Below are 14,470 nucleotides of genomic sequence, written 5' to 3' on the forward strand. Positions count from 1 at the left end.
CACCTTCAATGGTCACTGGCATGCTGGAGATGTGTGCTCTTCACGGATGAATCCCGGCATCAACTGTACTGGGCAGATGACAGACAGCGATGGCATCATGCGGGCGAGCGTTTTGTTGATGTCAACGTTGTGACATGGTGCCCCATGGTGGAGGTGGGGTTATGGTATGGGTAGGCATAAGCTACAGACAACAAAGACAACTGCATTTTGTCAATGGCAATTTGAATGCACACAGTGATACTGCAACAAGATCCTGAGGCCCAGTGTCGTGCCATTCATCCACAGCCATCACATTTCAGCATAAAAATGCACGGCCCCATTTTGCAAGGTTCTGTACACAATTCCTGGAACCTAAACATTTCCCAGTTCTTCCATGGCCTGCATACTCCCATTAAACATATTTGGGATGCTATGGATCGACGTGTACAACAGCGTGTTCCAGTACCCGCCAATATCCAGCAACTTCACACAGTCATTGAAGAGGAGTGGAACAACATTCCACAGGCCACAATCAACAGCCTGATCAACTCTATGTGAAGGAGATGTGTCGTGCTGCATGAGGCAAATGGTGTTCTCACCAGGTACTGTATCTGTGACCAAGAGATGCACATCTGTATTCCCAGTCATGTGAGATCCATAGATTAGGGCCTAATGAATTTATTTCTGATTTATTATTTCCTTACTTTAACTGTAAAATCTTTTAAATTGTTGCATGTTGCGTTTATATTTTTGCTCAGTGTAGTTCACCTCTGCTAGAAAACAGGAAAGAGAGGATTCCGGAAGCAAGGAAGGCAGATGGAACCCAGCCATGTGGAGTGGCCGGGGGCTGGTTGAGTCAGGCTGACAGTGGGACACCCCCAGAGACCATGACAAAGAACCTGAACAAACACACTGGGCCGTGCAGAGAGAAACCACTGTGTTTACTCTGGAGGAGCAGGCAAGGAGAATACAGGGGAAGTCAATGTGAAAGGCCACACTGTGTGTCTGTCAGATTATACAACAGCAGTGACCCTGAGTGAATAACCTCTCACACAGTAAAATGGACATAAACTATAAAACATGTCTTAAAATGTTATTTCTTACATTAATTGATATTAACTCAAATAATGTTCACAGAGACAGTTATTTACATGGCTCTGGGAAAACCATGCATTTTAAATGCAGAATAGTTATCCTTGGTAGCATGAAAAAGCAGGCAAGCTTCCCAACATTGAGTGAAGAGGATTTCACAATAGACTAGTTCCTCAGTACAGCTTAGTTCTCAGACTGCAAGGCCTGTTGCTAAGGAAGTGTCCAGGCAGGTCTGTCCAGAACATTCAGCAAATTCATCAACTTCAGAGCAGGAAACAGACATTCTGCACACGGTCACCTTTTCACACAAACATCCCCCTCCTCCCACACGTACACATTTAAATTAATATTAAATATCATATATCAACTCTGGGATTGCTGTCTTCGAACCAACCCTGTGAGTTGTCTAATGCATTGACTTTTTCCTAAGTTAAATCACGGTAAAACGTTTAACAAAGAAGATCAGCTACAGCTCTGTGGGATTACCAAAGAGCTAATGCAGTTTCCTCTGTGCAGTATTAGTATGGAAAGCCGTTTTAACATAGTCAGTGGCCAGTTCACGAAAATGGTTCGCTCCTACAGACAGTGAGTCACAAGGCCATGGCTTGCTATATAAAGCAGGCAGACAGGCATTCAGTTACTTTTATATTGAACGTTAGAATGGGCCAAACTAGTGACGTAAGTGACTTTCAGAGTAGTATGATCGTCGTTGCCAGGGGCGCGGGTTCGAGTATCTCAGAAACATCCGGCCTCCTGGGATTTTCACGCACGACAGTGCCTAGGGTTGGCCAATAATGGTACGACAAACAAAAAACATCCAGTCAGCAGCAGTCCTGTGGTCGAAAACAACTCGTTGATGAGAGAGTTCAAAGGAGAATGGCAAGAATCATTCAAGCAAACAGGCAAATAATAGCTCAGTACTACAGTGGTATGCACAACGGCATCTCGGAGCACTAAACTCGTCGGTCCTTGTCACGGATGGGCTATTGCAGCAGAAGACCACACAGGTTCCATTCCTATCAACTAAAAACAAGAAGAAGATGCTCCAGTCGGCACGCGATCACCTACACTGGACAATTGTGGAGTGGAAAAACATTGCCTGGCCCGACAAATCCTGGTTTCTGTTTGGTCATGCTGATGGCTGAGTTAGGATTTGGCGTAAGCAGCATGAGTCCACGGCCTCATCATGCCGGGTGTCAATGGTACAGGCTGGTGGTGTAATGGTGTGGGGAATGTTTTCCTGGCACACGTTAGGTCCCTTGATACCAATGTCAACACCCCGAAGAATTCAAGCTGTTCTGAAGGAAACTGGGGGATTGAACCGGTATTAGATGGGTGTACCAAAATAAACTGTGTATATTCATCACGTTTTATATTAATAATGGAATTTTTTTAATGAATAATGGAATTTTCTATATTAATATTATTTTACTTTGAAAATGTGGAGTAGATTGTGTACATCAATACGAAAAATATAAAATGTAATCTTTTTTAGATAAAATTTTAAGGCAGCAAAATGTGAAAACTGTGCAAGGAATTTGTAGACTTTCACTAGCACTGTATGTAGGAGCACGTAAATTGAATCCCGACCCCATGAAGTTCATTATAATACAGTGGGGCAAAAAAGTATTTAGTCAGCCACCAATTGTGCAAGTTCTCCCACTTAAAAAGATGAGGCCTGTAATTTTCATCATAGGTACACTTCAACTATGACAGACAAAATGAGAAAAGAAAAATCCAGAAAATCACATTGTAGGATTTTTAATGAATTTATTTGCAAATTATCTTTTTAAGTGGGAGAACTTGCACAATTGGTGGCTGACTAAATACTTTTTTGCCCCACTGTAAATAACAAAATATAAATGCTATTGTCGCTATCAAAAATGTGAATAATTGCTATCAATTACATTTTTGATATCCAAAATTGTCATTTTTATATTGATGAATCATATAAATAAAAATATATATCTTAATGACATTTTAACAACAATAACTGTATGTTAAAACAGCTTCCCTAGTAATAGTGAAAGCAGAGGGGTTTACTCTTAAACACTATGTGGTTGAATGGTGGTAGAGTGGATCTGTGTCTCCCCTCAATTAACCTCAAAATGGTTACTAATGTGCAATAGAGCTGTAACAAATATATTCTAATAACATTGCATAACAGTGCTCAAACCAACAGCTGGGGCTGAGAGGGTTTTAGATGTAGCAGCAAAGGACAACGTTTCTCTGGACTTTTAATAGAGAATCCTGCAGAATTTAGAGGTTCTTTCAGCATTATTGAATTTGCCAGTGTTCTGATCTTTGGGTTTAGGAAGCCAAAGTTCATCAGGCTCAGAAAAGCTTTGGCTGGATCTGGAAGTTGTGTTTGTTTAGTGTACAAGTTAGTAGTTCCCGAGGGAGCCATTTGGCCACACTACTACAAACCCGCTTCTCTTTTATCTTTTACAATAGGACAAGGCTGACCTATAAATAGCTGTCTGCTAGGATTACAAACATAACAGGTTAACATGCTCTTAAATCCTAGTCCAGAGAATAACCTGTGCACTGTCAACATGCACTCTGTCCCTGTGGATGCAACAATTGTGGAGAGTGATGAGAGGTTTGACGCAACACACACAACAAAAGCATCAAGGACATATTCACAGACCTGTAATCCTAATCCACATGTATAGATAGATGAACTGACTATGATCCAGAGAGAAGGGGAATGACAGATGTGTTAGCAGGACAAATCCACAGAATCATAAACACAGAAATTCAACATCACAACTGTGATGTGACCTTGCTTAGAGAGCAGGGTTCACACAGTTTTGGCAGGATACAGGATATCCATATGAATGCTAAAAAATACATTTAAAAAAGGACTTGTCTTGAAGATATAGTTCCCTTTTCTTTCTCCCTTGGATTAAGACCGAGAGCTTGATTGTGTTGAAGCTGAATGTTGCTGTTTTTAGAATCTCCATGTAATGCATCAAAGCACTGTCACACTTCACTGCATTGGCTAAAGGACACTTTAAATATTTCTATGGAGAGAAGGATGAACTCTGCATTTGTTCTGGAAATAACTAAACGGAGGAAATGGTCCAGACAGTGATCAGAGTGACAGTCTGTAGAGATCCTGCCAGTCCCATCTGGACACGCATTAACCGGGATGGGATGCAATGGACAAAACAGAGTACATCGATTCCTCTCAATTGACCACCAGAATTGAGATTAAAAAATCTGTTAAAATGAGACACAAATGTTAAAGGATTCTCCAAAGAAGGGGCTAATATTCCCTTTAAGACTGATTATTTGGGACATTATGGTCCAGGAATAATAACTGTAGTATTGAGTGTAGTACAATGACAGTCTCTGTCAATGACAGCATGCTTATAGATGAGAAAATACAGTGCCTTGCGAAAGTATTCGGCCCCCTTGAACTTTGCGACCTTTTGCCACATTTCAGGCTTCAAACATAAAGATATAAAACTGTCTTTTTTTGTGAAGAATCAACAACAAGTGGGACACAATCATGAAGTGGAACGACATTTATTGGATATTTCAAACCTTTTTAACAAATCAAAAACTGAAAAATTGGGCGTGCAAAATTATTCAGCCCCTTTACTTTCAGTGCAGCAAACTCTCTCCAGAAGTTCAGTGAGGATCTCTGAATGATCCAATGTTGACCTAAATGACTAATGATGATAAATACAATCCACCTGTGTGTAATCAAGTCTCCGTATAAATGCACCTGCACTGTGATAGTCTCAGAGGTCCGTTAAAAGCGCAGAGAGCATCATGAAGAACAAGGAACACACCAGGCAGGTCCGAGATACTGTTGTGAAGAAGTTTAAAGCCGGATTTGGATACAAAAAGATTTCCCAAGCTTTAAACATCCCAAGGAGCACTGTGCAAGCGATAATATTGAAATGGAAGGAGTATCAGACCACTGCAAATCTACCAAGACCTGGCCGTCCCTCTAAACTTTCAGCTCATACAAGGAGAAGACTGATCAGAGATGCAGCCAAGAGGCCCATGATCACTCTGGATGAACTGCAGCGATCTACAGCTGAGGTGGGAGACTCTGTCCATAGGACAACAATCAGTCGTATATTGCACAAATCTGGCCTTTATGGAAGAGTGGCAAGAAGAAAGCCATTTCTTAAAAATATCCATAAAAAGTGTCGTTTAAAGTTTGCCACAAGCCACCTGGGAGACACACCAAACATGTGGAAGAAGGTGCTCTGGTCAGATGAAACCAAAATTGAACTTTTTGGCAACAATGCAAAACGTTATGTTTGGCGTAAAAGCAACACAGCTGAACACACCCTCCCCACTGTCAAACATGGTGGTGGCAGCATCATGGTTTGGGCCTGCTTTTCTTCAGCAGGGACAGGGAAGATGGTTAAAATTGATGGGAAGATGGATGGAGCCAAATACAGGACCATTCTGGAAGAAAACCTGATGGAGTCTGCAAAAGGCCTGAGACTGGGACGGAGATTTGTCTTCCAACAAGACAATGATCCAAAACATAAAGCAAAATCTACAATGGAATGGTTCAAAAATAAACATATCCAGGTGTTAGAATGGCCAAGTCAAAGTCCAGACCTGAATCCAATCGAGAATCTGTGGAAAGAACTGCTGTTCACAAATGCTCTCCATCCAACCTCACTGAGCTCGAGCTGTTTTGCAAGGAGGAATGGGAAAAAATGTCAGTCTCTCGATTTGCAAAACTGATAGAGACATACCCCAAGCGACTTACAGCTGTAATCGCAGCAAAAGGTGGCGCTACAAAGTATTAACTTAAGGGGGCTGAATCATTTTGCACACCCAATTTTTCAGTTTTTGATTTGTTAAAAAAGTTTGAAATATCCAATAAATGTCGTTCCACTTCATGATTGTGTCCCACTTGTTGTTGATTCTTCACAAAAAAATGCAGTTTTATATCTTTATGTTTGAAGCCTGAAATGTGGCAAAAGGTCGCAAAGTTCAACGGGGCCGAATACTTTCGCAAGGCACTGTATATGGCACCTTCTAAACATTTTTTATATGATGCTGTTAAGAGCTTTGGAAACGTTCTGCCTCCACTAAATGGATTCTCATCCTGATGGTGTGATCACTGGAGAGACGTCTGTCAGCTAATCGAGAGGAAACAAGTGTCACAATGTCTTTTACCATCCAGCATGTATGGAATGTACAAATAGAAAGTTATACAGGTTTATCAATACAAATCTGCTTTACTAATCCTCAGCCTACAAAGAGTTGCACTTCAATCCCACTACTACGAAGGGGTCTTTTCATCCCTCACAGCTAACACAGGAAGGGATGGGTTGGGTGGAGATCTTTCAGTACTGCACACACTTCATTTCAGCACATCTGGTTTCTCTCGGACTGAGCTTCACCCATCAGGTTGAAAAGAATCAGGTCTGAAAACGTGGCACCTGCAACGGGGTGGTGGCACTGCAGCCCTGAAAGAAGCTGACTGGGTGTTTAAGGCAGATCAGCAGAGTGCGAGCCAACCAACCATCAGCACATTCTGGCACATCTGAAGTGCCCTGTTGAAGTGGGAGGGAGCCCGACCACAGGCCCAGTAGGAGTAGTGAGGCCCACCAGCTCTGCTCAGATCGGTTATGGGACAGCCTAAAATTAGCACCAGCCATTGAGCAGTGTAGGTCAGAACTCAGCTGCCCAGCCCACCACACTTACTAATCAGTGTGTTGAAATAGCTCAGGGTGGTCACAGTAATGCTCTGTATAACAGAATATCAAGGTTCAATAATTGCTCCAGTCTGTGACCTACAGGATAAACAGTACCAGTCAAAAGTTTGGACAAACCTACTCATTAAAGGGGTTTTCTTTATTTTTAACATTGTAGAATAATAGTGAAGACATAACACATGTAACCAAAAAAAAGTGTTAAACAAATCAAAATATATTTTAGATTCTTTAAAGTAGCCATCCTTTGCCTTGATGACAGCTTTGCACACTCTTGGCATTATCTCAACCAACTTCATAAGGTAGTCACCTGGAATGCTTATCCAACAGTCTTGAAGGAGTTCTCACATATGCTGAGCACTTGTTGGCTGCTTTTCCTTCACTCTGCAATCCAAATCATCCAAAACACAACTGATTGGCTCAAAAGCATTAAGGAAAGAAATTCCACAAATGTACTTTTAACAAGGCACACCTGTTAATTGAAATGCATTCCAACACTTTTTTGGTTACTACATGATTCCATATGTGTTATTTCATAGTTTTGATGTCTTCACTATTATTCTACAATGCAGAAAATAGTCAAAATAAAGAAAAACCCTTGAATGAGTAGGGCTGTCCAAACTTTTGACTGGTACTGGTACTGTGTTTGTGTGCACACACAAACTTGACTGATACAGTGAGGGTGTGATACTAGCTGAAAAAGAGGGAGAGAAAAGAGGCAACCAACACAAAATGTGTTTTCCTCTCATATCATAAGTTATTCAGATCTCAACGCCCGTGTCTTATCTTCTCTTTTCCAATAAACCACAAGAAAAACAGATTGCAGACACACACACACAAAATTCAACCCAAACAGATGCACTCACATGAGACAGTCTAAGAGTTGGTCACACAGAAGGCCAGGTTTAGAGGCTTTTCCACTCAGCACTGTGGACAACCAGGAAATGGGAGCAAAGACCAGGAACTAAACATGATTATTCCCTATAATTGTGCTTTCAGAGCAATTTCAAGAAAAGCTGTTTAGCTTCCAGGAGGAATCTTCTTAAGGACTCATGCTTGTAGATATGCGTATTTATTCTACAGTACATCTTGTTAAAGTAAATACATGAAATAGTACTGTCTGCCAGAAGTGACATCCACAAACGAATTATGGTCTAACATGGCCCAGGCAGTTTGTGCAGAGGTGAGCTCATCTCATATAGCACATTACCATCGCTGTGTTCCCCCACACCCCACAAGCAGCTGAAACATTCCATAAACACGTGGCTTGCCAGCCAGCAGCACAGAGGGCCCTTTGAATAAGACCTGTAAAGGGATCTAAGACCAGGGGACCAGAAGGGGACCGAGACGGAGCACGAGGGAGGATTAGAGAGGAGGAGGCCTGGAGGGAGGGCCAAAAGATCAAACATTTCTCATGCATTTTTACCATTATCTGTAAGAAAATATATGGATATGGAAAACAGCCTGGGGTAGACACAAATACTTTCAGATGTGCTGTTCAATCTGACAGTGTTTCTCATGTTTCAGAGTTAAGGGTTGAAATTGCGCCAAGTAGGCTACTTCCCAACCGTTAACCCCTATGCTGGTGTAACTTGAACTGGATAGGGCCTGCTTATTTCAGATATTAATGGTGTGTTTGTCCCTTCGCTCCATCTGACTGCAGTTGGCAGGTCCCTGGCCTGCTGCTCTGATCCCCTGCCAGCTCTCCAGGCACACTCCATTCTGTACCATTTTACCAAGTCACCCACCCGAGAGGACAGGTGACTCAAAACACAGAGCTCAGTCAGGGTGCACAAGAGCTCTTTCCCTTTTCTGTGCTGGCGCCACTTCATCTACATTGTTGGACACGTATCTTGTATGTAAACTCAATTGGGAGGGAGAGGTGAAATCATTTTTGCTTCCTTAACCACTAAAGGCTCGGAATGTTGACATTCAGGTACAAAAAAGAAACAGTGTGAGCTTCATCAGGAGCTCTGAAATATTCATGATTGGATCGTAAACCTGGAGGGTGGGCCACCACCGCATCTGTGATTTCTCCTGTGGTTGCAAATACAGCCCTGGACTGAGGCCAGACACGCTGACAGATAGAACCACTATCAGACCACCTGAGTGAAAGCTTTTCATTAGTGTCAAATGAGACATAGACCTGTCTAATTGATATTAAGTGGAAGCTCCTCTTGGCCTGGCACAGGTTCACTCAAAGTGCAGACATTCTAACAACACAATCCCCAGTAGACCTTTTTATAATGTACTCATGATTAGCCATGAGTCAAAGTACTGGCCACTGGCATATGCCTATGTTATAGTGATAATTAACTATAGCAAAGCAGACAAACCATAGAAGTGGCTTCCTTTAAGCCACACAGCTAACCAGCAGCTCTATTCACAGCTAACCAGCAGCTCTATTCACAGCTAACCAGCAGCTCTATTCACAGCTAACCAGCAGCTCTATTCACAGCTAACCAGCAGATCTATTCACAGCTAACCAGCAGCTCTATTCACAGCTAACCAGCAGCTCTATTCACAGCTAACCAGCAGCTCTATTCACAGTCAGGAGGGACAATTGGCCTAGATCTCCACATATGACAAGACTGGTGCTCATTCTCTAATTCCTAGGCTATTCTAGGAAAAAGAGACCTTAGAGATTTGTACATTTTAGACTGGTTGTTTTCCGATGATTACAAGCGGGAGGTGTAGCAGGGTTTGTAGAGTCAGTGTGGCAAGGACAGAGGCCCATTTATGCCATTCAGTACTGTACCAAATCCTAGGGCTGTTCCTCCTCCTCCTCAGGCAGACCCAAAGTATGCCACAATGCCAGACAGTAAAACACTAGAGGTCTGCTGGGTAGTCAATGCCACCCCATGTTTGACTGGCTGTTTGCTCATGCAGTCACAGAAAAAAAACGCATCGCAGAGTTTTTTTTTTCTTCTTAAAATGTAGCAACGACATATTGCAACTTTAACTAATTAAAATGAAGGCAGTGCCATCTGAAAGGAACATACGAACCCTCCTAAAGCTACAGTAAATATTCACCAGAACGCTTACGTAACTAGAGCACAGTGGCCCTTTATAACATTGTCATTATAAAATAGCTTTAGCAGATTACATGGAATTTATTGAATGCTGCAAGGAGTTTTATGATAAAACAAAAAATGACATTTCCCACACACTCTAAAAGTCAGTGCCCACAACAGAGGACAGCAGTTTGTCATGCTCGCCTCAAAACTACTGCTTATCACAGCACTGATCCAGCAATGTATGCAATAATGTTCCTACAACATCAGAAAATAAATCCAGATCTCTGTTAATCCACAAAGCACGGTTTGCATGAAGTGATCCTGCAGCAGGACCGTTACCTCAGCAACATGGCCTTTAAGACAACCACTCCAGGGACAGGCTCAATAACATGGCCTTTAAGACAACCACTCCAGGGACAGGCTCAGCAACATGGCCTTTAAGACAACCACTCCAGGGACAGGCTCAGCAACATGGCCTTTAAGACAACCACTCCAGGGACAGGCTCAGCAACATGGCCTTTAAGACAACCACTCCAGGGACAGGCTCAGCAACATGGTCTTTAAGACAACCACTCCAGGGACAGGCTCAGTAACATGGCCTTTAAGACAACCACTCCAGGGACAGGCTCAGCAACATGGCCTTTAAGACAACCACTCCAGGGACAGGCTCAGCAACATGGCCTTTAAGACAACCACTCCAGGGACAGGCTCAGCAACATGGCCTTTAAGACAACCACTCCAGGGACAGGCTCAACAACATGGCCTTTAAGACAACCACTCCAAGGACAGGCTCAGCAACATGGCCTTTAAGACAACCACTCCAGGGACAGGCTCAACAACATGGCCTTTAAGACAACCACTCCAAGGACAGGCTCAGCAACATGGCCTTTAAGACAACCACTCCAGGGACAGGCTCAGCAACATGGCCTTTAAGACAACCACTCCAGGGACAGGCTCAGCAACATGGTCTTTAAGACAACCACTCCAGGGACAGGCTCAGCAACATGGTCTTTAAGACAACCACTCCAAGGACAGGCTCAGCAACATGGCCTTTAAGACAACCACTCCAGGGACAGGCTCAGCAACATGGCCTTTAAGACAACCACTCCAGGGACAGGCTCAGCAACATGGCCTTTAAGACAACCACTCCAGGGACAGGCTCAGTAACATGGCCTTTAAGACAACCACTCCTGGGACAGGCTCAATGTTTTTGCTGGACTTTTAATCAGAAAGCTGTAGCAATCGCAACTTTCTCTGTATCTCACAGCCGGTTTCCCTATTTTCTACAGGTCAAGCTGCATTGGTAAATAGGTGTTATTGTGAATAAACAATCAAATGGTAAGACAATGAGGAAAACCACACATTACAGTGTTATTGCACTGTCCTAAAGCAAAATATTTGACCACAAGTCTCATGGACTTGTGTACTTTGTCAGAAGAGCCACACACTGGCTTACTGTTCTCATGCTGATTATTTCCCAGATTATTTGCTTGTTCATTGCACATTTGGTTTACAATCCTATGCTTTCCAGCCTATCACCTTTCATAACAGCCTATTCTCAACAATTGCTACCAAAACAAAAAGAGTTTTCTGCTCTTCTCATTTGAATTATCATAGCTTTTATTAGTTGAGCCTAGCATGTCGGAAATGGAAGACAATGAATGACCCTGACTGATTGACTACAACCGACAGTCTGCTTTTATGACTTCAGTGAAATCATGTGATATGAGGAAATATCTAGCATTGAGTCAGCCATTCACTTAGACATGTCTATACCTATTTGAGTCATCATAGACCTGAGCAACCAAAAATATCTCAATGACTGTTCATTTAGAGACTAAGAACAACACAGGGAAGAAGACAGAATATCAAATCGTGACCTTTCCCTGTCAGTCTGTGGCTAAGGAAATGAGTTCTAAAGACTAACGGAGAGGAAATCAACATTTGGCTTTTTTCATCTCCACCAAAATAATATTTTCACGACCAGATCAAAGCAGTGAAGCACAGGCTTAATAAGAGAGGGAGAACATGTGTTTGTTTTTCCTCAGCTGTCTGGAACAAAGTGTTTTATAAAACATACACCCTGCCATGTTTTGATGCTTAAATAAATATTTTGCATTGAACTCTCTCTTCTCTGTCCTTGCAGTACCTAGTACCACCCTATCCCACTTAAACATTGTTGCAGTGTCAATACGTTCGACATGAGTGACTCTCCTATTGTGTTCACACATCACAACAGGAAACACTGAGGACTGAAATGTTGATTGGAAGCCATCTGACGATGAGCCCTCCATCCTCTTTTTAGTGAGAGTTCTCAGCCCTTTCCCTCCCCACCCCCAACAAAGAGCCTCCCTAAACGTATCACGCTACACAAACCCTTTTAAGTGAATTACTCCTAGACAAGGACAACAATGTTGATGTGTGCTGACACAAAAACACTCCGGGTGGACAGGGCCGAGCGACTGGGCAGCCTGAGGGCACGCACGGTCTCAATCAGGGCATCTCTAGATGAGCACTACAACACTCAATGGTAGAGAACAGAAGGGGGAAAGGGGGCAGGCATGCTTACAAAGTGAAAAGAAAACAGTCGTACAATCCACAAAGAACCACACAATCACTACGGTGCTTTGCAAAGGTGGGCTGTGCTAATGGTTTCATATAATCATATGTAAACAAATTTGGCAGAGCTATAGTACACTATAGCATCATGTTGCAGCTGCACATATAAGCACATCGCTGCATGAGGAGAGATCAAGGTTAGGGCAAGTACAGGCATCTCTAATAAACACATGAAATGGCAGTGGCTATTGAGCCCTAAGGATGCATAAACAGTTCTTGTGCTTTTTTACATAAAATATAAATAAAAGACTTGAGTACAAAAGGACAGTATAGAGACTATGGCCTTGTAGACCTACCCAGATCTCCATGGAGACTGTTGTCATGTGAGGTCCTACTGGACGTAGTGGAGTCCCCATCACCGGGCCAGATCTGGCCTATTTTACGGACACCCACGATGGAGGCCTCGGACACCAACACTTCCTGCTTCAGACGTCTCTGAGACAGTGGGGAGGGCAGGCTGCTGCTGTCAAAGGACTGCTGGGAAATCTGGGAAGGTGAATGACTTTTCTGACTGTACGTGTGATTGGTGGTAGGACTTGGGGACATGTGACTTGACTGGCCAGAGGAGAAGTCTTCCTCGCTGGACGTCAGGTTCTCATTGGAGCTGCAGTCTGGGGTGTAGCCGCCCCCAGCATCGTAAAAACTGCCAGGTGAGTAGGAGCGCCTTGGCCAGTTTTGGCGTGAGTCTTCCTCCACACTGTGGTCCCTCATGTGAATGACCCTCCCCTCCCCCTCTGCCATTAACCCCCCAACATACACACTGGTGTAGGGTTGACAGTTTGCCGGCTGTCTCCCCCCATTGGAACGGATCACACTGTCCTTGAGGAAATGTGGGTTCACCTCTGTGTCATCATACAGCCCATTGTAGCCACAGCCGCCCTCTGTGGACCTGCATCTGAGCACAGATTTGCGGATCTCCCCCATAGCAGTGGATAGGTTCCCGGGCAGTGAGTGCATGGACCTGTTGCGCTCCATTTGCATGGCCTGGCAGCCCAGGCTGCTGATCTTATCTGAGACTTTCCTGTCATTGACCTTCACGAGGCCTCTCTCATGGTGGTACTCCATGTTCACGTAGAAGGGTCTCTCTGTCCCTCCAACCCCCTTCCCATCTCCAGCTGTGTGAGAGTTGGCTATCTTGATGCGCTCGAAGGTGGACCTCAGTGCTGCTACTGAGCTCATGCCCACCCTGTCCCTGTCCAGGTCTGTGTCTGGGGGACACACAGTAGGCATGTGGGGGCACAACTCACCCCTCTGTGCGAAGGGAGTCACCCCATCTACCTCTCCCTCTGGATACTGTTTATAGCTCCCTGTGTCGACTGCCTCTCTCGGCTGCTCCTCCACTGTAGGCTCCTCATCTAAGTGGGATGTCTGGGTGTCTGAAAAACTGGATTGGTCTCCAATATTCATTAGGGACATCCTCTTGATGCCCCATCTCTGCCCATCATAAGCCTTCCTCTCCTTGGCCAGTAACGTCTGCAGGTAGATCATCTGAAAGCGCTCTTTGTTTTCCTCTAACTCCAGCTGCCTGATAGATGACTTGCATTTCTCCAGCTCCTGCTCAATATCCCCCAATGATTTCAGCTCCATGCTTGGGGCATCTGACTCAGGGAACTGGGCTTTCCAAGCCTCCACAAAACCTACTGGTTCAACCATAGTTTGTTTTGTTTTACCTAGTCCACGGAGAATAGAGTAATTGAGTATAAACTAAGTTTCTACTAAACTATATGATACGTTTCCAATCAAAATAATTTCTAAAGCATAACTTATAATGGCCATTAAAAGCTATTTCCACACTCCACTGACTGAATACATTTTTTCACAAGACTCATGCAAAAAAAAATGTCTACTTATCATGCACCATTATATTATAGTCAGATTGAGTGTTTACGGGCACCAGTGAGAATGACATGAGGCCTGTTTTCAAAACGAGCCAGTTCAGATACCTGCAACAAAAGAATAACAAAGAATAAGTGTCCTTCCATATCTTCTGTAATGTCGGTCACAAACAATTACTCTTCATTCATCGTAAAAGCAGAATCACTGTCCTATCCAGAAGTTCCATTC

General features: G+C 43.5%; 1 protein-coding gene across 3 annotated transcripts in view; it reads right to left on the reverse strand.

The window, feature by feature from the left end:
• LOC110525519 (breakpoint cluster region protein) overlaps positions 1–14,470 on the reverse strand; it is a 38,451-nt gene that overhangs the window by 23,737 nt on the left and 244 nt on the right. For all 3 annotated transcript variants that reach the window (XM_021605695.3, XM_021605694.3, XM_090237268.1), the window contains exon 2: positions 12,703–14,349. In XM_021605695.3, the coding sequence (XP_021461370.3) occupies positions 12,703–14,059 (1,357 nt within the window). In that variant the 5' untranslated portion in view covers positions 14,060–14,349. The remainder of the gene's footprint in view (positions 1–12,702; positions 14,350–14,470) is intronic.

Source organism: Oncorhynchus mykiss, chromosome 6 (assembly GCF_057628025.1).
Source record: "Oncorhynchus mykiss isolate SJ-2025 chromosome 6, ASM5762802v1, whole genome shotgun sequence".
NCBI lineage: Eukaryota > Metazoa > Chordata > Actinopteri > Salmoniformes > Salmonidae > Oncorhynchus > Oncorhynchus mykiss.